Source organism: Stylophora pistillata, chromosome 10 (genome assembly GCF_964205215.1).
Source record: "Stylophora pistillata chromosome 10, jaStyPist1.2, whole genome shotgun sequence".
NCBI classification, from domain to species: Eukaryota; Metazoa; Cnidaria; class Anthozoa; order Scleractinia; family Pocilloporidae; genus Stylophora; species Stylophora pistillata.
In genome coordinates, this window is record NC_142528.1 from 15,601,501 (window position 1) to 15,627,978 (window position 26,478).

Here is a 26,478-nt window from a genome sequence, read left to right on the forward strand (position 1 = left end):
TTTTGTAGCAACTTCTTTATGCATAGGAGCCCCACAATTCTTCACACATGCTTCTAACACCTTAATGATGAGAGAACATGAGATTATTGAGATGTAAATAAAACATTCTCAATCTTTTCTGATCATACAAATTCACAATTAATATTCTACCATTTTAACTATGTCTGTGTGATCATTACTTTCAACCAGGGCTTGATTTCAATTTTTGGATCACTAACCCTTCGGGTTAGTAGACATCTTTTTTACTAACCAAATTATAAAGTTTGGTATCCGAGCTCACAATTCAAGTTACGATATCTCAAATATTGAACATTTTGATAATAACGACTAGGACAAATTAAAGAGTAACATTAAACTGCATGATGACCTAAAAAATGTTGACAATTATGCACCTATTTTATTTCCCTCTCGTTTACCATGATTAGTCAAGAATAGCACATCTACAGCACATTCTCTAAAAATAGTTTAAGCTGATTTAACAACTTGAGTATTGTAAGTATTCCTCTGAAAGTCGGGTCTACGTGCTTGTTGTCCTGAAGTCCACCAATGTTTAAATATGATAGAAAATTTTACTAACCATGTCGGGTTAGTTGGACACATTTTTAGTAACCAAACATTGAAAACTACTAACCATTGGCTAATGGTTGTTAGTTTTCATTTAGTTTCGAGCCCTGCTTTCAACCCTTCAACTGTCATGAGTGATCAAGACAAAATTTCTCTTACAGTATTAATACAATATCCAGCAGAGAAGTAATGAGAACAAAGGAAATTATCAATTAGGGGATTTTTAGTCAATCCATTACAAAATTCTCCAAACTAACATTGTAAGAATTGCAGGGCTCAACTCTAACTTTTCAACTCGCTAGCCTAGTGGCTGGTGACATCTTAGATGTTGTGACAATTTCAGTTTGTTTACTAGCCAAACTGGCTTGTGGAAATGGAACACCATGCCAAAACTGAATGACAAAGGGCTAACGCTTGAAACGTCAGCTTTTGTAATCGTTACGGTGGCCAATTTACCATTTCAACTTTGTTGATATATCCAAATTATTTTGTTACTCCCACTGATGCAGCCCCAAACAGTTTCTTTCGAAACTATCAGCCTTTATTCATTTGCTGTGGCTATAAGTTGGCAGCCATTAGTGTCCAGCCCTGCATTGTATGATGGATAGAAGAAGAAATACTAATAACATCTTGAGAGTGAAAGGGTTAAGCCAAAGAGTGAGATCAAAGACTGCCCTTAATGTGACTCCCCAGAGTATTAATTTTAATGACTACACCTTCCTACAGAGCTCTTAAAGGAAACATTAATTTATCTAAAAGTTCTCCCTCCAGTGATTTACCTCTGACAGATTTTAACAAAAGTGGGTTATTTGATTTTCAACTGCACAGCTGTATGTGGCTAGGTCTGAGCCAATTTACAATGTACCAAAGGAAATGCAATATATCTCATTTGAACAATCTCTTTACTCTAACCCCCAAAACATTACAATACAAAATAGCACTTTGTCAAGATTGATAATTATCTGAGATGTGTAAACTTTTGAATCTGTCACCTTTCTGGAAACCCTCAAGTCCATTACAAAAAAACTGTTTTGTCTTATACTTCTTTAACGCACCTTTTTAGATAATAATTGTGAGGTTGTACTGAGCGGCCATGTTTGTTTTACTGGTTGATAATTTTAAAGCGTGTGTTATGTTTGTGTCCAGATCTCACACAATAAAAACCCCTATGGAGCCTCCTTAAGCACACTGAAATTGAAGCCATTTCAGAGGAGGTCTGAGACCAATTGCATTGAAGGTTTGACTATTGGATAATTACTGTATTTCACTGTTCAATTTTACACATTAGGCAGAATTTATCCTCTTCAAAAGGGTTTCTGTTATCACACATGACATCAAATCAAAGATGATTATATCAACATCTTTCAGGCACTGATACATTAGCCTTAATACAGTGTATCATGCGATGTCTTATTCTAGACGTACATGTCACAATACACTATCCTTCAAACCAGGGGGAAAACTCAAGTGCCATGGGGAAAGCTAATGACTGTAACTGTTATGATGGCTGGTGAATCTTAGGCTTTCTTCAGCTACTGACATCAGAAGCATGATATTTTGCTTACATTGTGGAAACTAAAATCAGTATGTGATGCTTGCTGAAGCAGCTGTGTTGGAGTGTGGCTGTTTAAAATTCAAAACAAGTACAGTGTTTTCAGGGCGAGAAAGTTAGAGATCCAATCCTATACTATATGTCAGGTCCTTTAAAGACTTATCATTTAAAATGTGTCTTTATACATCAGATAAAAGTAAAAGTAAAAGGATCTACCCGAAAGTACAAAATTAATTAAAATTAAATTCTGGCCAATATCAAACAATGCTAGTCGCTTACTATCAATCCAAATTTCGCAACGCGAGGATTCTTGTCCAACACCTTTTTCTTTATAGCCGCTATTGCGTATTTGGGGCTGTCAATGAGATAAAGATACAATAAATAAACGGAAGAAGTCATAATGTATACTATAAATTGTAGGACTTAAGCTGGTCAACCACCAGAGCAAAGTTGAATTTATAGTCACTAACATGCAGTTGTGAACTCTAGCTTGCAATTGAAAAGTACACTTACTTCACATCTTCTTGTCGGATACAGTCACAAATTTGAAGAATACTATTCCAGTCTGGCTCTAAAAGAAGCTGACTCGTTGCTTTTTCTTGAAGATTAATAAATAACATACGGTAAGTCAAATTCGAAAACAACACTGAAGCAAGGAAGCCTGACTTCCGAAACAAGTTTACACAAGATAATTGTAACACTTGGAGCTTACCAAGATGAGAATCAAAATTTGCAGAATTTGAAAATATCCCCATCCTTAAAAACCGATGGGGTACCAGTGAGGATTGCGGCACTCTTTGCCGAAGTTCTTTCACTAAAACACTGAAGGTCTTGACAAGATGGCCGACTATTGACTTCCGAGTGAATGACGTCGATACAACAAAAATAGACTCTACCTAGTCTCCGGAAGTGAGTACTGTACTCCCGGTTTCAGCTGACTGCACAGCTGACTCACGATCTGACGTCATAGCCTAGTTGTGCCTCACGTTTGTAAAAATCGTAAGAGACATGTTAATCAATGAATTATACGAAGTATATTTTTAAAAGTTTGATTTCATGGGGTGTACAATTTATTTTCGTGCCCCTAGGATCAAGAAATATCACGAAGTGGGAACGTACAGAAACTTCCTGATATCAAGGTAAGGAAAGCTTTAGGCGAGATTTACTTTAGTGACACAACAATAAAAAAATATGTACGATAAATGTTCCTCCAATATTTGTTTTTATTAAAAGTTACCGAGTCCGTAATTTGCACAGTGAATTCTTTCCTAGTCACAAGTGAAGGCCTTGATGACGAATTCATCACAATAGTAATAAGTGTTAAATAGAGACGTTTTACAACCGGGTTATAAACTGTCATTACACTCTCAGGAAAAAGCGCAACGTTGATTGAGGCTTGTCAGCGGTTGTAGAGCGGAGATTAGCTGTGAGGTGGGTTTCTAAAAAAACTATGGGAATGGGCTGGCAAGGGAACTGTTCCCAGTTCCTTTTTCCCAACACAGTTTCTCCCATCACCCAAAATTAAATAATTACTCGTTCAATTGTTGAACTTTTCTTATCTTTCGATTTTACACAAGTTCCTGTTTAAGCCACTTATCAGTAAAGAGTTCAGTAACCGTAATTAATCCCTCCTCTTCAAACTAGAAACGCATTCATCGTGGACACCTGGGAACGCATAGAACATTTTGACACATTTGCTTAAATTTTCCAAAAGTGGAAATTATAATTGAAGATTACAGAGGGAGCTTACGGAAACCAGACTACACACGCAAAACTAAATTCCGATAGGCCTCCTATTTTGGAGAACGAACAGTCTTCTAAGTAGAATACACTCCCTCCAAAATATTCAGTCAGACCTTCACAGAAGTTCAGTTAATGGGAGATAAAATTAACTTGCATATCCCACGTGAAAATATTTTTATTTTATTATTTTTGCTTCTGCTAATAATAAATATCAAGTCAATTTTCAAGCTTTTAAGGAATAGAAACCCAATTTATAATATCACAATCTGTAAGTATTACATCGACATCTTGTAAGTGAATGTAACATGACAAGTACTTCAAGTGATCAGTTACAGCATTTGTCCTAAGGAAAAAATTCCACGTGACTTCTACACTAGGAGGTTGTCACTGGTCTTTACAAGACGTACTCAAAAGAAATTGAGTGACGAGGGACGATAGCTAACTGAAAGCCACGTTCTTCTTCTATATCGTAATTTACCGACACAAAACTTACCCAAATGCGTTAATGTTGTTTCCAAACAATCTGACCTAACGCACGGGCTTAAGATCATCTTTATTTCTTGAATATTTAGTTTAAGTTCTTTGTCATAATTCTAGTCGAACTTCTGCATTCTGGTCCCATCCCTCAGCAGCTGATTGCGTCCGATCGTTTGACTTTATGTTGCCTTGTATTGTACTGCAGAGGAATTCACATGCCAAGAAATTAAATAAAAATTTAAAAAGAAAAAAAAAAAAACAGAATAAGAATTGGAAAGTAAAATGTAAAGAACAGTATTTTCAATAACTTACACTGGAGAACACACGAAGTGAACAATTAATCTTAAATACATATTCATCACGCATTTGTACGATTATGCCAAAGTCTCCTTGTACTCTACATCCGCGTTTCAACTTATTCCTTCTTATCACAAGCAGGGATACGATTTATTGTTTTTTAACCATGACTCCTTTCAATTCCATGTTGCGCCGTAAACGTGGTCGGCGGGGTTCATACCGACATTTACTGAGAGGGTAGATAGCGAAAGTGTTGCTCATGGAAAGTTGTTAACCTCACCCCCAGAGAGCGTATCAACGTCAAACAGACTAAGCTTTGGAAATGTTTCGCTAAGAAAAATGTAGACCCTGACCTGTGCCCTTGAACCACTTCGGCACTGCACCTTTACTAGTATTTCCAACGCGAGGACTGCTGTTGGAGGCGGAATTCAGCTCCTCATGGAGACCAGGCCCATTTGAGGATGTATCTGCACCCTGTTCACTGTGCACAGTAGACGAGCTGACCAGCGAGTCTCCAATATCAGGTCTTGAACCAGCGCGAACCGTCAAAACTCTAAAAACAAGCAAGGATAGGTACTAAAATACACTGCTCATCGCAGTCGCGTTGTAAAAAGTACCAAACCCAAATCGGAAAGGACATTAGCCTATCGCATGTTCCGGTCCCCCCCTGTCAGCACACTTCCTTCCCTCTTCCCCCCCCCCCCCCCCCACCCCAGTTTCACCATCCCAGTATTTTCTTGCGGGACTCCACAACCATACAGCATTCATACTCTGTCGTGGAGATATGAACTGTGAAGATAAAAGTGGTGGCGCACCACACTTCGAGTGGTATTACAAAATTTTGCCTGAAATCTCTGCAAAAAGAATTTTGTCGCAGATAGGTTTGAATTTTAACGTTTGATCGCGGCCGAAAATTAAACCCAAGCGCGACTCATCCGAAAGCAATAATCAAAGAGCTCTCTCATTGCACACACTTGGCGCCTCATGTGTCCCCCACTCCCTGTTAGCTCAATGGATAGAGCGCTGGACTGTTGTGCGGGAGGTCGAGGGTTCGAGACCCGGCCGGACCAACACTCAAGGTCTTAAAGATAATTGAGAAGAATATGCTACCTCTCTATAACATCAAGAAATGGTTAGATATTCTAGTCTTCTCGGATAGGGACTGATAAATGGAGGTCCCGTCTCCTGCAGGGTTAGGGGTAGGAGACGTTAATTTCCCACGAACGAGATTACTGTGTGATGGATGTCCTCCCCTAGGGTGGGATGGGTGGGTTGGGATTGGTTTAGGCGGGTGAGCCTAGTAGGGGACTACGTGTCCTATTGTTCTCTCGCCTGTACAATGTACGAATCTTTAAATACGTAGCCAACTGTGGCCTTGTAACTCTGATCCTAAAAATGGCTTACCAAACGGCCATTACGACTCCCAGTTTAGACTTTGAATGACTGTGTATATTTGAATATCATGTATGTGAACTGCGGATCAATAAATGAAAGCGAGAGTGATCCTCGCAGTAATGAACACTACTTAACCTATAGTGAAAATAAAGACTGAAAACAGTCCAGGCTTATACCTCTGCGGTCCCGTTGCAGTGCTCTGCCAACTGAGCTAACAAGCCAACTGTTTGCTGGTCACTTTGTTGATTCGAAATAAACCCGTGAAGTGATGAATAAATGACTGTGAATATATGTTTAAACTTTTTTCGGTTTATCGTCTTACCCGGCATCAACAACAGAATGCTCTGCATCTAAAATTGACGACAGCTTTCCAAGTTGTCTCGTTGAAAGGTAGTGTCCTATGATACAAAATAATCATTACATTATTTTTTAATATCTCGTTGCTGCTTCGAAAAACTGCAAGTTCTAATCAGACATATTGAAAAGAATGTGCCACATCATACTAGAAACCTTTTCTCTAACCTCTTTGATGTTGAGATCCAAAATGTACAACTGAAGCTGGGTACAGTTTATTCTGGATAGAAAAAAATGCCCATGTAAGTACCGTTGGTAAGTTTTGCGACATGTACCTCTCGCATAATCACTCTCCGTTTGTTTGGTCTCTCCCCTTTCCTTCTTCCACGTTCACCCCTCCCCTTTCCTCCTTCCCCGTTCACCCCTCTCCTTTCCTCCTTCCCCGTCCACCCCTCCCCCTTCCCCTCCTCCTCCATCTCTCCCTCTCCCCCTCCCTTCCCCTCTTCCCCCTCCCTTCCCCTCTCCCCCTTGTAATGTTTATGCCATCTACCGGAAGTCGTCCTATGTATATATTAACACGCTAAGAATTCTGGATCGGAACTATCATGGTTGCCACGAGGCTGATGTATTCTTTTAGTCTTTTATTAAATCTCTTTTAATCATATACATCATGAGTCTAAATCAATGAGAAACATCACACCCCTCCCTTCCCCTCTCCCCCTCCCTTCCCCTCTCCCCTCCCTTCCCCTCTCCCCCTCCCCCTCTCTGACTCTTCGCTCACTGTTTTGTTGAAAAGAACAAGTGAACTCTGAGAAGAGTGTTGATTTTCCATCGAGCTTTCGTTTCATTGTGGAAATTCCATTTTTAAACTGTGGGATAATTAATAGTCAGAGTCTGTCTCACCTCAAACAATGTTGAATTTGGTTTGTCTAGAAAACGCTTAGGTGGTGTAGTATCTAAAGGCATGGATGTAATCGAGAATGGTCAAAATTTAAAACCAAGGATTACAAAATAATTTGTAAAAAAGAATGCAACTTCCAATCTTCGAAAGCACATGTACGTGTAACAACAATGTACAGAAATAAATTAAGTACTTACATAAATAAAACGGGAAATCCTGATCTTCTAGGTAAGATTTAACGAACTCTGTCAGGGTTGATACTAAAAACAAAAATCCCATCACATTTACTAAGATATCAGAAAAAATGGAAATGATTGGTTTCCAAAAATGGGTAATGGTGCTGTTTAACGCATCTACTCTGTACTTTGCTATCCACGAATCATACAAGTGTTTCACAACAACCATTTTGATCCATGTGTTTGCACACCTCTACTGGGAATTGAGAAACTTGTTTCCCTTTTTTTTAAAATAGTGGGAATCCCTCTATCAGAACAGTCTACAGAAGCGATCATACTGTACCTTTCTCCATTGGTCTGAAAAATGCTTGTAAGACCAGCCTGTCAGGAAACTTAATGCGCACAACAACCTTTAAACAAAACAAAAAGACAAAACAAAATGGAACCTATCGTTTGACCACACATATGTCTTGTTCGATAGCGCTTACACTGTACAAGACACACTGTCTTTTAATAATGCTACAGAAGGAAAAAGGCGTTTGAGGTTCCAGATGAAGCTTTATGGGTTACCTTCAATTTAGTCACTTTTGTAAACTTCCAAGTTTATGTCTACCTCTGTGAAATATTCTGCAGTGCACTTCTGTTTACATCTACTCTATTCTTAATGATATGGTTGTAAAAAACAATACTGCTTATTGCTAAGTACTGAGCTTTATAAAAGAAATTAGCAGACTAGAGATGTCTCTGAATAAGATTTCTCTTATTTTCCTGTATTTAATTCATGCGTTAAGAAGTTGGTGATAATTTATTTTCTAGTACCTTGTCGTATTTGTACATTTCAGCCTCTTGTCGCACCTCACGCATGGCTCTTGTCATAAGAGGGGCACTGTCTGCTTGATTCCTGTTATTCACAAATAATAAATGAAAAAAATTTGACTACATGAAAATAGATAATCCTTTGGAGCATTTGGCACGCCAATAAAATGCAACCCTTGTGACTTCCCGTTCACAAACTACCTCTTATTCAGGCTATTACCAATTTTTTACATTGCAAATGGCTTACAGATTTGTATCTGACTTTTGAACTGGTCACTTTTGACCAAACCTACCTTCAGTGACCAAAATTAATCTCAACAGCTGCCACTTAGTGTAATTTTTTCCCAAACTGGCAAATTGGATGTGTAGGACACTTGGACCCATAATGAGAATCCCATGTGAGGTGAACATTGGCCCAAGTAACATACTTTATTACCGAATATTTAAGGCAAAACAAATCTGCCCTCACTGGGCACCTGTGCTCTACCAAAGCAGGCAATGAAATTTGGGATAATGTTACAAAAAACCTTTAATTAACAAGCAAAACTTCAGCGATTTTGTCATTCACTTTCATTGTCTCGCAGGAATATCGTCCATGATTTTCCTCCAGAGCACATTTCTTTTATGAGTAAACAGACAGGTTGTAGAAGGTAAACAGGGATTAGTCATATTAGAAGCTAAGATTTGCATGCCTTGCTTCAAAAACCCTCCAAGACAGATCAAGAACATGGAAAATTGTAAACACAGAATTAACTTATGCAAGGTTACATCACATGAGTCGCATCACTGCCTTTGTCAAATCACATCTTTACTGTGTGGTAGCCTTTACAGTACCTTTCATTCTTCAAGTCTCTTAACATGATGCGGATGTCATCCACTGTTACTTCAAAGAAAGAATCTGGAATTTCACCTGGTACAAAAGGCATTCATAAGTTACCCTTGATAAATGCATTCAACTGGTTGAAGAAATTTTAATTTTTACCTCATTACTGTCAATTAAATTGAAATGAGTGAAGAGATGAAAGGATGGTGTAAAACTTGGACAAAAAAAAATGCAAAGATCATTTTACTTTCATTGCGTTGAGGATAAGAAGGATCTTCTTCACTGAAAGCAACAGGATTTCTGTCGCATGGAGTGGCCAGGAATTCCTTGCGGGATGCATCAACCCTGAAAACAAAGATACTCGAATTAAATCTGATTTTGGAAGTACATGTACTATGCTTTTGGTTAGTGAGTTTGTGTTATTGTGTAGACACCATTGGAAACAAAGATATGTTAAGATAATTTATGCCCAGACCAAGACAATGTTTGGTGTAAAATGACCTGAAAACAAGTAACAACATACAAATTTAGGTGTAGATAAATCCTGATCAAAATCTAAAATAACCTAATCCCTTGCCTTTCTCTTTCGAATAAGTCCATGCCTGCTGTCTCTTCTGGGAACTGGATAAACAAGAAATAAATGAAAACAGTTTGCACTTGACGGAAAAAAAATTGTTGGGAATCAATGAAATGGTATTACAATGTACCTAATACTACACCTTAAAATTTGCAAAAGGAGGCTCTGGAGGATTTATTCTGGCTCTCTTAGGTTCTTTTAAACTTTCTGTGAAAAAAAAAAAAAATTAAAATACATCACAATCAATGACTGTAAAAATATTAACAAAAAACTGTAAAAAAACACAAAGTAACAGACTCCTCTTTCCAATTTTTGCAACTCTATCACTGAAAACTTCACCAGTAACAGCTAGCTACACAGGCTACCAGAATATAAAAGACAATCATAATGTTATTCTAAACCTTGAATATGAGTTCCTTGTGCACCCACAGAATTGTTTCTTCTGGCATTTCTAGGCACTTGATTTGAGTTTTCTTGAATTGTGGTGTTAGCAGTTGAAGTTGTCGATGAAACAACAGCATTATCAATCATCATTTGCTCAGATCTAAACGTACCCTGGTCTACATCTTGTAAAGGAAGTTTATTCTTTGAAATGCCACTTGGGGCTGAGTTTGTCTTCCCTAGCAAAAATGAGAAAATAAACATAAAAATCATTATCTTTATGTACAGCTATAGGCGGATTCATGCTGATGTCATTGTTTACATTTTCTCATTTGCATATGGCTTTGCGTAAAGAAGGAAGCATCTTAGATACAAATTGACTTCAGGCAGCTAAAGAGCTAGAAAACCTTAGTACATGGTGAAATCTTTAGCTCTTTGGGTGCAATATTCAAGGAGAAATAGTCCATCAAAAACTGAAAAATTTCTGGGTGGCAAAAGCACTAATGAGCTAATACATTCTATGTAAAATTTTGAGTTTTTAAACCCGTGTTACACAAAAAGTATTCAATGCATCAGGCTTGTATTCATTGGCCGAGTTAAACGTACTTTGACCTTTCGATATTCAGAACTGATTTATTTTTAGCTCCATCAGAAACGGAATTGCTTATGCTAATGAGGCAAATATTGTAAACAAGGATTCCCCTATAGTGACATTGAGTGCTTGCAGTTTTGTGAGGAACAGTGTAATTCCAAACAAAACTTTGATTTTTTTCTTTAATCCCATCATGTAATTTTATAATTTTCAAAAAGAAAAATTGAATCTCTTTACTTCTTAAACCCCCTTTGAAAAATAAAAGACAAGTTTGTACGAAGCCTCATTTTCTGTCTCTATCCCTTCTGGCTTATGGCACGGTGCTTACATGTACAGGTAAGGAGGGTCTACCACCTCCATGTGTACACTTATCATACGGTGCGTCCCTTACAACCAAAGATTAAATAATTACTAAAACATTTCACAGTCTATCAATTTCTGGTTGGTTTGAATAACTGACAGATGTTTTGGTATGAAAGTAGCATAAATGTTCACTCCAACCATAATGGTTGGAGCTGCAGTTCTCAAAAATAAAAATAACCATTTTATTACTGACAGAGATACATATGACTACCTTCCTCTGTTGGCGGCACTCCTACATTCTCAGCTACTGTTTCTACCAGTTGTCTATGAATCAACCTGCAAGTCAATTATCAAGGAGGCTCAGAGAGATTAGATGGTATATCTATTCAAATTGAAGAATAGATCATAATTATGTTGACCTATAGATGTTATAACAAGTGACACATTGATCTTAACAGGTTAGTTGGGAAGCAACTGTTTTATCCCACTAGGGGTCCACTAGATGCCTTTCTTTTTCACATTGACTCTCATTGAAGCTTATCTATGAAGATCAATTTTTCAATAGTCAAGTTACAAGACAGTTTATTTCTCACTGCTTGGTTGTTATCTAATAATAAAAACAACAGTAAACAGCATTCAACCAATGTACACAAAATTATTACAACAAGACAAAAATACTACCATTTGGAAATAAGAAATTGTGATAGGACCACAGACTGAGGTAATAATAAGAAGTCTTTGCTTTGGATTGAGTCCAAAACTCACTTTTGATTTGTAAAAATACACTTCAATGAGACCATTTAATCAGATTCTTGGAATTTTATGATGTTCAAACATGAATGTATTCCAAACTTTTGTGTTTAAAGGCCCTTACAACTCACAAACAATTCTTAGACTAGTAACTGCATGGAAGTAAAAAAGCAACCACAAAAAAACAAAAACAAAAACAAAAAAAACACCAAATCATAATCAAAGAGCCACTGGCATTGTGGTATGGGATCACAAACCTTATGACTACTCTTTTTCCTGTCAAGCCCAAAGAATGTAAAGTAGCTGTTTGCAACGAGTTTTCACCTTTAATCTGTAGAGTCATAATTAAAATAACATTGCCATAACTTACAATTCATAGTGAATAAAGCTTCCTTCTATGCTACTGAATAACATCCTCCTATCAAGATTTGTTTCCTGTGTAATTGCCAGCAGCATCAATTATGTGGCAAGTGGAACTACCAGTGACAAAATGATCACCTCAAACAAGGAGCAACAACTTACTACAAACATTAATTCCATGTTTGTTTGTTTCATGATCAGTTAATCCACAGAATGAATTTTTTTTCTAGTTATGTTACTACGATTATCATATTATGTTGAGCAGAATTCAAGCCTCTCTGTGAAACCTACATCTTCTTTAGTTAAACTTTTGACCATTTGGATTAAGAATGGACAATCTGTTGTGAACAAACAACAGCCTTCCATCTGTACCTCTTGTGTCATGTATATGCACACTGGACTCTTCTGTTCTTCTGGAAAAGGATTAATAATCTTCCCTTGCTGAGGGCTGCAAAAAAAAAAAAAACTTTAAAGAAGTAACCATGGAATATCAGTCTACATTGACTATCAATATTTAGATTTAGAGAGGCACATAGTTTCACAATTGAGATCATACCATTCAAATGATGAACTACCACTCAACAGAATGTCTACAGGTGAACAACTGAATTAACTAAAACAAAAGTGACTAAGCTACATTTAGAAGCAAGAAATTTATTATTACACTGTAAATGAAGTCAATCATTCAGTTGCATTGTTGGGAAGCAGGTTTTTTTGTTGAGGGGGGGGGGGCAGTTTTCCCTGAAATGATTTCATATCTCTTTTGGACCACCTGCTTATACTTTGCCTAGAAACCAAACACTTAAGTTTAATCAACTTCATGTAGACCCCAAAAATCTTCTGTAGCTTAGTTCACAGATGGCTTAGTGCAGAGTACCCAAATACTAAATGACAGACCAGGTACAGTATTATTGACCAGATATAGCTGCGTTATTGACAGCCTAATTTCATCTTTGACCAAAGTGTACATGTACACGTTCAGAACTCAACAGTAACTGTGAGCACTGAATCACAATACAATATGAATCGCAATACAGATGAGTTACTACAGATACATGATTAAAGTAATTAACAGCACATTTTGTTACAGCAATTAAATTTCAATGTAGTCAAGGCTTTAATGTCTAACCTTTTCTCATCTAAATCCCAATACAAAAGGACATCCCACAGGGAAGATGATGAGGGAAACTCCTTAACAAGTCTCTCACCAGACTCTAGTTGCAGGCCCACAGTAGAAACAGACTGCACTGTTAAAGAGAGATATGGCAGCTTTATACAAGGCAATTAAGTTAATTCCAATCTGAATTGAAAAAAAAATAAATAAAGAACAGGGTATGGTAGTGCTCTAAGGACAATGAACCACCCAAATTCTGAAGTTACATGTATTTGCTTATCATTTAGATTCTTGAGTATGCAACAAGGTTTGTCATTCACCAGAACAATCAACACAAAAAAGAGAGTTAACAGCCATGATCACTTGTAAAAACTCCTTCTCTGAGCCTGCATAGATAGTCAGTCATTTGGAAATTATGAAGTGCTCAAATAGATAACAGCCCTTTCAGCTGTATGTTATCTCCTTATTTTTTTACTTTACTTTTTTGCAAAAATAAGAGTCTTTGACTATTGTAAGAATGGTAAGGGTAGCAAAGCCTTTTTAGTATTAAGTAACTTAAGATATGTCTTTTACATGTCTTGGAGGAATAAAGATTATTGCAAATTATACTTGTCTATTATATTAAATATTATCCAAACCCTTCAATCTCAAATTTGATGGTTACCTTGCTTTGATTTTTGGCTGGCCACAAGTTCTAAATGTGCATTATTGGACAAACCAGTATATCGTATTGGTAAAGTATCATCAAGAATCTTTCTCTGGTGCCTGATATATAATAAAATACAGGGAGGTTCAACCATTTAGTAATCTTAAGAAAACAGATAATCTTGCACAGGTTGTATGATCATCTGTGTAGTGGTATAGTACCAAAGGGGATGGTTGTCACCAACAGACAATGTCGAAAAAAAAAGAAACATGCACTGGGGCGATGCAGGATTTAGTTAAGAGGGGTTCGGAGAATTGTCCGAGGACATGCTCCCCTGGGAGATTTTGAAATTTAGGTCTTCGGAAACATGATTTCCAGCATTTTGAGGGGCAATTTAGGGGGTTCAATTGAAACACCCGAACCACCCCTGGATCCACCTCAGATGCACCACTCTCATTCATGTGTTCACACTTGACAATTCCCCATAACTCTTCAGATTAAACAAGAGACTGATTTAAAAAACACAGTACTTATTAATAAGTTAATAACTAGTTAGGTTTGTAGTGAGGGTCTAAAGTAGACTTTCCCAATCTAGCATCCTACTGCTATTTTTCATTTCATCCCACCATCCCACTGCAATGAACATTTCCATCCTGATCTCACCTGGTTAAACCCAAGTTGATCTAGTTCACTGCCTTTTCATAACTGATGAACAAATCATAGCCTTTACTATATTGACAATGTACTCTTCCTTTTATGAGTAAATTGTTTGAAATGTTTCTTTGCAGAAAAAAATTGTTTCCACCAATGCCCATTTCATAATAAATCACAACACAGATTATGATGTTTGGGGTCTCCAAGGTTGCTGAGACTAAAGAAGTAGACAGTGTCCCCACAGCAGAAAACATACCATTGTGAAAGAACCAGCAACATGGTCAACTTGCTCGTATTGAACTTTGACCACCATTGTCTAGTCAAGGTCTTTTAATTTGTGGTTTTTGGGGATCATTAATTAAGCCTCCTTATAAAGGAAACAAATACTTTTTAACACCTCTGAGGTTGTGTGACTTGTAACATGATCCTGCCAATACACGTCCTATTCCCTATCCTACCTTCGAAACAGAGCAATTACCCTGGTCTCACCTTCCTGTTTACATTCTACATCTCGCCTTTAATATTTCTCGTATCTCACATTCCAACTCAAATTTAAGCCTCCTCCCACTTTCCACCAAACCTATGTTGGACCCAAACCTATCTCAGACCCTTTATAGTTGGCAAACAACCTTCTTTCAGGACGAAGGGGGTAAGTTTCTGAAGAATCTGTGGTGCAGCGTCAGTGGGGGTAACATGGTAATTTGGTTTTATCAACTAAGTTGAAATTGTAAATTGGCCACCGTAATGAGTTAAAAAGCTGACATTTCGAGCACTAGCCCTTGGTCAGAATGAATGGGCTAATGCTAACGTCAGCTTTTTAACTCTTTACAATGCCTAATTTACAATTTCAACTTGGTTGATAAAACCAAATTACCTTCTTTCAGGAAGAACTGTTAGTACTGCTGCTCACTTTCACCAGCCATATCTTGAGTGGGTAATTAATCAATGTCAGACCTACTTGATCTTAAAAACATTATAAAATTGAGTAATAGGCTCTTGTATAATGATAATAATTATAGTTTTGACTCAGTCTCACAAAAGACCTTAATTTCTCTGACCTCTCCAGGCTATGTACAGTGTACATGTAAGGCTAGGGCTGGATGACACTGCCTGACAGTTAATGATGACAAAGTGAGTTTCCATAAGCACATTACATGATATTGGAAATGTTCATTACTGGGGATAAAATGACTCCAAAATGATTATTATAATAAATGACAATGTCGTTTAGTTAAATAGGCTGGTTTGTAACAATTTTTTAGTATCAGCTTCATATACAACTTCTGGTGTAAAAATATCATCAGAGTGATTAAAAGATATAAGTATTTCCCGCTATAGCTTGAGACTGAGTGAACTTGACTATCTTTGTTGTTGTTCTGCATAAAAAAAATCCTAATCATAAGGCACTGCTTTATCAAATGAAACAAGCAAATATTTTACTTACTGCAAAGAAAATTGTTCAGATGAGAGGCCCTGTTTTCTGCATACTTCTTCAAGTACCTGGAGAAATGAAAGCACGGAATTACGTTCTAAAATCCTGAAAAAATTCATTCTTACTCTACCGAAAAAAAAATTTATATCGTACGTCTGTTTCCGAAGCACCTCAATTAAGCCGGGAAAATCTTACCTCTCTTCAGGAAATATTAATAAAAAACCTTTAGCATAGTGGCAAAGAGTAAAAAGAAATATAAATAAACAAACCTGAAGTAAAGTGGTTGTTGGATTTACTTTCACGGTTTGCCGACGTGCATTTGGACAGAGAACAACAACACATTTACAAGCCGCCATATTGAATCTGTGATGAGGTCAGCGTTTTTCGCGCTTTGAACCAGTCTTCCTCGTCTTTGTCATGTTACCGCGAAAAGAAATGACGAGACAAGTATATTTCAAAGAAATGACGTCAAAAATGTTCTAAACTAAAGTGAAACCATGAGGAGCAAAAGGAGCTTTCTGCCTTTAAAAGCACAGACCACCCACAATTCCCCTATTCGCTCCGACGAAGAGCTAACGCTCGAAACGTCAGCTTATATAATCGTAACGGTGGCCAATTTACCATTTCAACTTTGTTGATATATTCAAATTATTTCGTTACCGTATTTTATTAAATTATTTCGTTAATAGTTTCTTTAGAAACTAAATAAACTTAATACTTTCTTTAGAAACTATTAACCTTTATAAATAATAACTACGACAAGCAATTGTTCGAAAGGTTATGTTCAGAATTTGGAATTTCTCCAAGCACAGAATTTCGCTTCACAGAGGGAGACAATCACGGTCTCGAATCTGTTTTCATTTATGTCACGAATACCGGACCAATGACAACTGCCATCTCATAACCCGGTGACGACAAGTTCAGCGATGAAGGTGGAAAAGCTATAAAACGCAATCTGATATATTTCGATTCACAAGTTAATGTTAGATCATCCATCTTGGGTTCATCAGGAAGCGCAAAAGGGGCTCAGCGTGAGTTCCTTGTATTAGCTGAGGATGCGATCAGAACGACAAACATCCCGAAGAGCGTTCAGAGGTTTCAGCTCGCGATTGATGAGGCGAAAGTGAGAGTTGATCTTGCAATCTCACCAGGTAATTGGCTCATTCCCTCAAATCTTCTTCTGAACACAAATAGCCCAGTTGGGTATAATAAGAGCTTGAAGAAGGTAACTTCCGACATGCAGTTTGGAGTCAATAAATCAGTGAATTTGGAGATGAAATCAGTTGGAGTTAGGCATCATGATGAATGGGAGCTTATCAAAAATCAACAGACCTACTTCTCACCCATCAAATCAAAAGACTTCAACTGAGGTTCAGTTGAAAACAAAAGCGTTGAGCGACAGCGAGACAAATCATGATAAAATTAAAGTCAGATTGATTTCAGTTGGACTGATGTCGGCCTTCCTGATTCATCGCCTTTTGTTCTGAAATCGCTCAACCAAGAATATTGCGATACCCATCATCAGAATCCATGCATTTTCTTCGAGAAAGCGGCTGATCACTGACCCAGCAGCTCTGAAAACGAAGCCGACTACTGAACCAATGAGACCGAGTAAAATTCCAGCGATCTTTTCTCCAAGAGTCTTAAGCCCCTTCCCTACCCCTTTGGCAACAGTCTTTAGACCTTTTGTCAATGTGCTCACAATCACTCCAATCGTTGTTCCAACTGCCAAAACAACAGCTGTGACTGTAAAACCATACTTCTTGAAGATGTTTCTCACTCTCTCAAGGAGTGATAATCTTTCTTCGAGTCTCTCTCTTTCATTCTCAAGAGCATCAATCTGCTCTATTACTTCTTTTATCCTTTCTCCTGCTTGTTCTCTTATGGCAGGATTTTCATTTTCATCATCAACAATCTCTTGATCATTTTGAATAGACTGTTGCCGCTTCTCAATTTCTTTATCCTTCTGAGCAATCAAAACCTCTCGCTCAGGGCCAAGTGAAGTTCTACTGAAATTGTTTTGGGAGACTAAGATTCAACCTCTGCTTATTTGCACCCCTTTCTTCAGTATACAAAGGATATGTCTTCTTGCCTTGACCAAACATCTTCACCTGTAACCTTCCTTTCTTGCTGTAAGAAACTTCAAGTTCTGAAGCTTTTGCCTCAGAAAAAATTGTAGTAGGAGATTCCCATGCATTCTCATTTGAAGTTAAAACTCGCGAACCAAAAATATCACCTTCGATGAAAGATGTCTCAGCCGTTTTTTAACCCTTTTCTTGTTCCCTGTTCATTGTTGTCATTGGAATTTCTTCGCCTGAGGGTCCTGGAGTTAGATTCTCATCCGGCTAACCAGATGCCGAGAATTCAACTCCAGATGATCTCCAGATGATGGAGATACAACAACACCTTTTCAACGTTGAAAAGGTATTGTTGTATCTTCATCCTCATCATCATCATTATGCTCTAACAGAGGATCAGTATCTCCAAAATCTGCCATTTTTATTGAAAAAATATCTTTTAGTAAAAATGGAAGTCAGCAAACAAACTGACCCGAGTTTTGAAAAAAAGACGTCAAACGCTCTCAAGGCAGACCGCATAATTCAGAGTAACATTCAACCCGAATAGACTTCTCCGGGTGAAGTCTTTAGGGTTCCAGTTCCAAAGTTTGATAATATACTCCTGGTTCATTCCCAAGTTAAATGAACTGGCTCTTGTGACAAGCAAATGGTTCCACTTTTCCTTTTCCTTTTCTTTTTTTTAATAAACTTTTTTATTTTGCAAAAATTACAAGATTGTAAGGCTACAAAACTTCAACACTACACTACTGGAGTATTTAAAATTGATACAATACTACAGTTAATTAAAATCATAATTGATAGTGTACGAAGCCGGGTACACTTTCCTTTACTCGTCACCTTGTGTGATGTATTTTTGTCGTAGAGTCTGTGACAACTGGGAGATGTGTGCAAAAAGGATCCGTATGTAGAATGTCGAGTTAGGAACAGCTTAGGAGTGTATTATATCAAGGGCCTAATTTCATTACACTTAGGGTCAGCTATTACTTATATAGGTCTTCAGAAAATTAAACCACAACAGGTGCAAGTCTTCCTGGACTCGGATGTTCATGTTGGTAGAATAAAATTTAGTTTAATAATAATAGTTCAAACGCAAACATATTCACAACAGAACACAAAGTTCGAAACGTGTATCACTTGGCAGAATTTTCGTGAGGTATCGCATTCCATCATATAAAGACATAATTATTCCCTTCGGAGGATCTTTACATTTCATGGTCCACGACTTTCTTTGGGTACTACAGCTTACTATATCACGAACACTAAGACGGGCTTTTCGACTAGGGCACAATGGTATTTTCACAATGGGCGGATATGACATATCAACTAGATCTTGAAGGTGGTCCAGGCGGGGAGTTCGACGCTGTCGTCCATTTTCCTCTGCAAATGACACAAACAAAATATTCCATCACTTTGTTCGGAGCTGTTTTTCCTCTTATACCAAATGATTGTTAGAAAACGGGTTGGAAACATTTTACTTTTATAATTGCTTTTGGGGTTAGTAATTCGTTGTTACTACTAATGTCTATCAGCTGATTCACCGAATGAGACAACAAATAGAAGATGTGTGAACTTAGAAAAAAGGTGCCGAGGAAATCTTGGAGAGAGCGCTGCTTAAAGCACTTGTGATGTAAAGTAAGGTTGTGGAGTAAGTAAGTAAGTAAGTGGACTTTATTTAGCCAGGGTGGCCCATTCAGCAACGAGGCTGATATCCAGAGGGGCCCTGGAGTAAAAAAAATTACAATAGTTAAGAATACAAGACATCTTGATAGCTGAAAATACGGGATAAAATTTAAAAATACAAAAAGTATTTATAAGTAAAGGTATAAGCAAACATGCAACAGTTTACAAGAATATAGTGTCAATAAAATTTTAAAATTTGTAGGTATTAATTAAAACTTTGAAGGAAGAAAGTGACTCGGCGTTTTGAATATAACGAGGTAAAAGGTTAAAAAGAGCTGAGCCCGAATATCTTAAAGTTCGTTTTGCAAGGCTTAGTTTCGGTTTGGGCAGATGCAAATCTGTTCTCCTGCGAGTATTATAGCTATGTACATTACAATTTCTAGTGAAATAGTCACTCAAATATTCAGGTACTAGATTATTTAGGCATTTAAATACTAAGGTACATTTATGTCTTTTCCGTTTTGTTTCTAGCTCAGCCCACCCTAAAACATTAAAAGTGTCTTTAGATGAGTCACGCCTTAACACGATGCGGGCAGCGCGATTTTGTAACCGTTGTAGGGTTTTGCTGGAGGTGGCTGACAATTCACCCCACGCGGTGTCCGTATAACACAAGACTGGCTCTCTAAGTGTATTGTAGACACAATTCGCTGCTTTAAGAGTAAGGCAAGTTCTTATTCGGGCTAAGATTCCCAGTCACTTGTTGACTTTGTTACAAATCGTGTCAATATGCTCTTTCTAGTGAAGCTGCTCGTCGAGCATAACCCCGAGATAATTAAACTTCGTCACTCTCTCTATGTCCTTTCCTTGGATGTGCAGTACAAATTCTGATGAGTTTTGCAGTAATTGCCTTGTTCCAAAAAGTAGTCCTTTCGTTTTGCTATGATTTAATATTAGTCTGTTACTCGTCAGCCAGTGCTCAACTCGTTTGAGATCTACTTGTAGATTTTCCCTGATGGCGTTGACATGGGACCCAGAGTAGTAGATGACTGTATCGTCGGCGTACATGCTAATTTCGGAGTGCATCAGACACTTAGGCAGATCATTTATGTAAATAACAAATAGTAATGGCCCTAATAAGGAACCTTGCGGAACGCCAAAGTCTACAGGAAGGCTAGATGATAATTCTTTTCCATATTGAACCCTGGAGGGCAGATTTAGGAGGACTTTGGTTGGAAAGGATAAGTTTCTGGGTTTGTCCTCCCCAGCATTACAAGCTATAAGCAAGTTATTTGTTTATTTATCACTCACTTCCTTTTTTATTTGCCGACAGCACGAAATCCTGCGCCTTTTTGACAGAATATATCGGGTATTTTTCACAAAAATTTTCCACTTCATCACTGAGTACAGATCGATCGGTCACCACGCTATCCACGATCCATTTGTGGTTGATAGTTACCGTTTCAGTAGGGGCTACCTACAGGATTGAGCAAAACGTAAATAAATTGTTTTTAGGCGGTTAAAAAATAGGAGAAATAACTGAAATAGGTATGGTCACTGCCCATTTTTATTTATAATTAACAAATGGTAAACACCACAGCGTACACTATTGAGTTATGGATGCACTTGGGAGGTTTGCTAAGCACTCAAGAAGCTAGAGTCGCTCTCGGCTATCGCCTCGAGCGACTCTTACGCTTCTTTCGTGCTTAGCAGCCTCCCGCGTGCATCCATAACTCAATAGTGTACGCTGTGGTGTTTAGCATTTGTTTTATAACATAACATTGATAAATTGTAGCTACAGAGTTCCCTTTTATTTAACAAATCTTACGCGACCAGAAAAGACAAGCGCGCGCGGAAAAATAGTCTTTGCATTTGCTTACGTCAGCAGCGTACACCCATGGGCCAATTGAGGGACGCTAAATTGACCAATCAGAGCGCGCGCTTTACTTTGGTTATGTTATAACATGTACTCATTGAATGAGTGAGAGGGGGCCTGACGGGAAAATGTCTGGCTCGAGGTTATGGCGTACAGAGCGAGTGCAAGTGCCGTTTATGAACGAGAGCCAAATAGTTTCCCGTCCAGCTCGACTAACTCAGTCGATACATATTTTATCATATGACCACTGAATAAGTTTTGAAAAATTCGAAAAGTTTATTTTAACTGAAATAGGACACAATAGACTGGTACGCGTGGGAAAACCACCAAAACTAGATTGTGCAATGAAACCTTTTCCTTTTTTTTTCGAGTCAGAACAAGAGACTCACAATTTATCGAAAACGTGACCTATTTTCTCATTTTTGCTAAAAGCTGTCACCCTTTGACAAATCCCAAGGCCTGGACTAGAAGCCTTCTTTTCTGTTCTCTTATTACCTCTCATTGTATAGTCAGGACAATCATAACACCAAAAAGCCATTGAATATATTCTTACTGACACACACAAAAAAAACAGTTCCTGGTTACAACTCGTTAGTCGACTCGAAGTTACTCGGCAAACCCTCTCCACCTATGACATACAGAGGGAAGGTTTCAAACATAAAACCGTTATAGAAATTCAAGCAAATAAAATAGGAAGGCCATTAATTGGAGACTGCCTTACCAAAAACAAACTACTGTTTAATTTTTGATACAACAATTAAATACGTCGAATATACTTTCTTTAACATATTATCGATAGTTTCTATCGATTTTACCTCACTATCAAGGCTACGTATAAGTTGACTTGGGGACGGCGTTTCTTGGTCAAAGGGCATGAAGAGACAGATCTTTTTATCTGGTAACTGAAACATGCTTGTATTCTACAAAAATTTAAAAGTAACATCTCAACTTTAAAAGAAGTAAGCTAATAAAACGATCATGAGGATAGGGATTGCAAAAACGCGGCGACACTTCAAGAGTAATCGGATTTTAAAGTTTTTGTGAGGCTGTCCAAACCTATCATCTATTCCCTTAGCTAATAAGAGGGGGGAGGGGAAGGGGGAATGTCGTACAGAAAGACTCGCTGAACATCCCACCACCCCTGCGTATGCCCTAAAAGACAAAACCATGCAGCGCAACATTTATTTCAATGACCCGGCAGGCAGTCCAGACTTACCGTTTTGAAGTCGTGCAAGATATTGCTACGATGCTTTTTGGAAGTAGCAGGAACTTTAATCAGTTCAGTTTGCTTCTCTTCGTCCACTTCTATCCTCTCATTGTACCATTCTCCAGACTCTGTGATTGTGACATTGTATTTCATAATCTAGGATGTAATATTAAACATGAATAGGTACATGGTAAGGCTATAATTTCCCTCCCCCCCCCCCCCTTTATACCCTGTAAGCGACGACAGATTCCTCCTCCGTTTCCCAAAAAAACCTGTTATAACCACAAAGAATCCTCTGACCGCGTCCCCCGTCTTCCCCAACCACTACCTCCAGGTTATAGAAAATGATTGTTCCTCGATGGTCCGTCTTCCGAAAGTCTTGGTAACCGGTAACAGTTTCGGGCGCGAAGCTATATTTGAAAATCTTACTAGCTACTTACTCCGAAAACCTGTTAATTCTGTTTCATTTCCTTTTAAGGCAAACCCAAATCAATCGAATCTTGCTAACTAAATAAAAATCGTCCAGCAATAATATTTTTAAGGACCCGGTCCATCCGAAATTAGTTACCGTGGCTTTCGAGAAACGTGCCCCCAAGTACTGATCCATACCCTTTGATATGGAATATCTGCATCCATTTTCCAAAGTGGACTGGAAAGAACCAACTCTGCCGAGTCAAGAAGCACGAACAACGGCATAATTGCTGTCCACACTGAGCCATGGGTGCGGGTAGACTGTTGTAAAGAAAGAGAGAGAGGAAATAAAGAAAATAATTTTACAACAAGTCAGAGTCAGAACAAGAAACAATTCATCGAAAAACGCAACTCTTTTTCACTCTGTCCCTTTTTCCTTTAGCTTTTGAAACAAAACTGTATGGCTGCAGGGCCGAACAGCTTTCACTATGGTTTTCCGAGATTGCACGCTTAAGGGTCATATGATAAATATACGTTATTGACCAAGAGTGAGGTCAAGATAGCTGGATATTGGCTGACTTCTTTGTTTTTTTTTTTCTTTTTGCGTCTTTACGGACCGAGGCGAAGTTATATCGTTTGGAGACAGAAAACTTCAGAGGTCTGTTATCAGATGTAAGCGAAAGAAAACCTTGTAAACAAAGATCATCGCGTTCAAATGCACGGGTTATTGAGCGACTGTGTGGCGCAACTTGACATAGGATTGGAAAATAGGGGAATTTGGCTTGTGCAGGCAGAAAAAGATTTGAATCGCAGCATCAAAATTTGATAAATTTTGCAACCGGAAATTTGGTAAACGCAGGATTTTATTTTTAACTGGTTTTGTAGAGCGCCTGAGGTATGCATTTATTATCCCACAGAGTTTAATGGTTACCATCATTCCGGATTTCTGACTTATTCCTTTTCTGTTGACTTCGCCGTAGTACTTACGTTGGTCCCCTCACTTCATCTACCAATTTTTGGAGATTCCAATGGCATCAACCCGTTCCAAAGTCTCATTTAATCTCCATAACTTTCCATGTTAAAAAACGATGAGCAGCACAAGACTCAACAGCGATTTTGCTAAAAACCGTAAGGCCTCTGAACCGCAAATCCGGCCAGAGTGTAAATAGGCTCGGTGTAAACTCTTGTTAAATCAAAATTACTTGAGTAACAAAAAGACGAGAAGAATGATTCTTACAATTTAAAGAAACCTTGAACTTTAAGTCAAAGACGTTCAGTGAAATAAATAAAGAACCTTGATTTGATAAATCAGTGTATCGATGAGGAAAGGTCATCGGCGTTAATCAGGTGATCGTTAAACTTTCATTTCCACCAAAAGCCTGGGGCTTTCACTAAATTCAGTTTGATTCAGATAAGACTTTAAAAGTTTTGGCTTAACCGGAAATAAATTCGAATAACTAGAGATTATCGAGTTACTTACAGTTAGCATGGTAAAATCTGTTCAGTCTTTTCTAAACTTTTTCAATCGGAACTCTCTCTATTTTGACTCTTCTTGTTTTGCAATCCTTAAAATGCTGCATAGAAACTGATCGTGTCTGGAACCGCCGTATATGCTTAACAGCCTGTCCTAAAATTGTTGATTAATACGTGCTTCAGCAATGGACAAAGTAACGTTCTTTTTCTATTTCGTCCCTACCTTCCTGTTCAACTTGGTCTCAGCTGGGGTACAACTCATTCGGAAATAAAAGCTGAGATTAATGTATTTCCGGCTCCTATCTGTGGCTTATTTTGCTGCGCTAAACAGTTTGTTCGATTCGTTAATAGCAGCACATGGGAACTTCAAAAAATTCAGTTTGCTTCCTTACGTCCATTACAATCGTCTCGTTATATTCTTCAGTCACCAGGATCAAGTTTTCGCTGAATTTATAATTATTTTGTAATTTGCAAATCAAAGACACATAATTACTACTAAAAGTGAAGGGCATTCACTAAATTAAGCTTTAATAAAAAAAAAATACCTGCCCTAAAGTAACCGATAGCAAACAATTACGCAGAAAATTAAATTTTTCATGTTCAATCTCTAACTGTTTTCATCTTTTTCTTATCTACTGATCTACCTCTCTGATTCTTGTTGCCTTTCGATCTCTCAACGATGTACACTAACCCACACTTCTAGGAATCGACGTAAAGAATTACCCAAAGTCCCAGAGTTGTCATGCAAGTCCTAAAGACGTGCTTCAGCGAAGGACAAAGTCATGTACTTTTTCTGAGCTGCCTAATCGACTGTTTCAACCTCAACAGAACTAACTAAAAACTATCAATTTATATTATCAACTCAGTTGATAAGAACAATCGATCTTGTTAGGTCCCCCACACCGACGCGGCACCACAATTTCTCTATCTCCTCTATTCAACTGCCGTTAACAGAGTGTTGCCTTTATGGGGCCTTAAATTTATATAATTAAATCCATTTGATCTATATTTAACTTAGTTAAATTCCTCGCTGTTTTATTTTTTCTTTAGTTCATATTTTTCCTTTTCTGCTCTCGGTTTTTTTTTTTTTTTTTTTAGATGAGGAGCAATAACTGACAGCAGTGGGATTGAACTTACCCATAAAATCTGCGTAGTGTCCCAGGTTTGAGGACGTGCTTCAGCGAGGGACAGTCACGAACTTTCTCTTTGCCCTCTAAACCGCTACCAGACATCACTATTGTCAGCCGTTACCTGTTGCTCTAACGGGCTACTATGTGTTCTGCGTCAGCTGTAGAGGCAGTTCTGTTAATTTAATTTTTTTTTATTTGAGATACTTTGAACGTCCTAAATATAACCCTCAACAATTAGATTTCTGTCTCGCTTTGAGGTTAGATTAAAGGATTAAAACATTTTAGTTTAGACCTGATGTGTCATTGTGTTTACTTCTCTTGCTGTTATAGCCTGACTTTATGATTCCCTTGAATGAAAAATATCAAACTACCGAGTTATCAAGCCCAAATGGCGAATGCGATTTTTTTTCAGAAAACACAAATAATCTGCGCCGTCACTCTAATCGGATGAATTTAAAAGAAGTACTTTTTTTCCTCCACTCCGTTGTGTGACACGGTGGCGTGATAACATGAAATATAATCAGGAAAAATAATTTTTACTATTTCATAACCATTAACTGAAAGGCTTATAAAAAAAGAAAAAAAAAACAAACAAAATAAAACTGACTTCCAAGAGCCTCTTTTTAAATGGAGGGGGAAAGAAACTCTCTCATACATCGATTGTTTTTACTTTCGGTTTCCTCTCAGAATTAGTCTTCGACGAAACTTAAACGTTAATCTGTATTATCCGTGGAAAACTTCCTGGACTGCTTCTCCTTGAAAATAACAACACGTCGAAAATAGATCTAACGCAGGCATGGGTTAAATCTACAAGCGCGCTCCTCTGGTCAATTTTATTT

The 26,478-nt window shown here is 37.8% G+C and overlaps 3 protein-coding genes and 1 pseudogene across 7 annotated transcripts in view; 1 reads left to right on the forward strand and 3 right to left on the reverse strand.

Annotated features, from left to right (window-relative positions):
* LOC111333296 (hepatocyte growth factor-regulated tyrosine kinase substrate) overlaps positions 1-3,002 on the reverse strand; it is a 17,681-nt gene extending 14,679 nt beyond the window's left edge. Inside the window, exons 1-4 of one of the 3 annotated variants that reach the window (XM_088736580.1) lie at positions 2,829-3,002; positions 2,630-2,714; positions 2,396-2,471; positions 1-60 (exon numbers count right to left, since the gene is read on the reverse strand). The exon at positions 1-60 is cut by the window's left edge and continues 33 nt beyond it. In XM_088736580.1, coding sequence (XP_088592706.1) covers positions 1-60; positions 2,396-2,471; positions 2,630-2,714; positions 2,829-2,871 — 264 coding nt within the window. In that variant the 5' untranslated portion in view covers positions 2,872-3,002. The remainder of the gene's footprint in view (positions 61-2,395; positions 2,472-2,629; positions 2,715-2,828) is intronic. The other 2 variants (XM_088736578.1, XM_088736579.1) reach the window with 2 other exon arrangements.
* The window catches only part of LOC148721943 (uncharacterized), a 547,091-nt pseudogene that overhangs the window by 247,026 nt on the left and 273,587 nt on the right, over positions 1-26,478 (forward strand). The gene's annotated exons all lie outside the window — the stretch shown is intronic.
* LOC111333297 (tether containing UBX domain for GLUT4) lies at positions 4,019-16,262 on the reverse strand. 2 transcript variants are annotated; one of them, XM_022938837.2, is made up of 20 exons: positions 16,117-16,262; positions 15,860-15,915; positions 13,780-13,880; positions 13,131-13,248; positions 12,374-12,449; positions 11,899-11,972; positions 11,163-11,227; positions 10,170-10,235; positions 9,758-9,822; positions 9,616-9,659; positions 9,286-9,383; positions 9,050-9,125; positions 8,219-8,300; positions 7,743-7,809; positions 7,421-7,483; positions 7,226-7,278; positions 6,551-6,602; positions 6,351-6,426; positions 4,987-5,186; positions 4,019-4,535 (listed from the first exon to the last, which is right to left on the reverse strand). In XM_022938837.2, exons 1-20 carry the CDS (start codon positions 16,201-16,203, stop codon positions 4,516-4,518), a joined length of 1,539 nt encoding a protein of 512 aa, XP_022794572.2. In that variant the 5' UTR covers positions 16,204-16,262; the 3' UTR covers positions 4,019-4,515. The 2 variants fall into 2 exon arrangements, with proteins under 2 accessions (XP_022794572.2, XP_022794569.2); XM_022938834.2 differs by having other exon boundaries at positions 10,017-10,235.
* On the reverse strand, positions 18,969-24,129 carry LOC111333281 (uncharacterized). Its single transcript, XM_088734641.1, has 4 exons — positions 23,235-24,129; positions 22,635-22,781; positions 20,854-22,338; positions 18,969-19,302 (listed from the first exon to the last, which is right to left on the reverse strand). Exons 1-3 carry the CDS (start codon positions 23,319-23,321, stop codon positions 22,150-22,152), a joined length of 423 nt encoding a protein of 140 aa, XP_088590767.1. The 5' UTR covers positions 23,322-24,129; the 3' UTR covers positions 18,969-19,302; positions 20,854-22,149.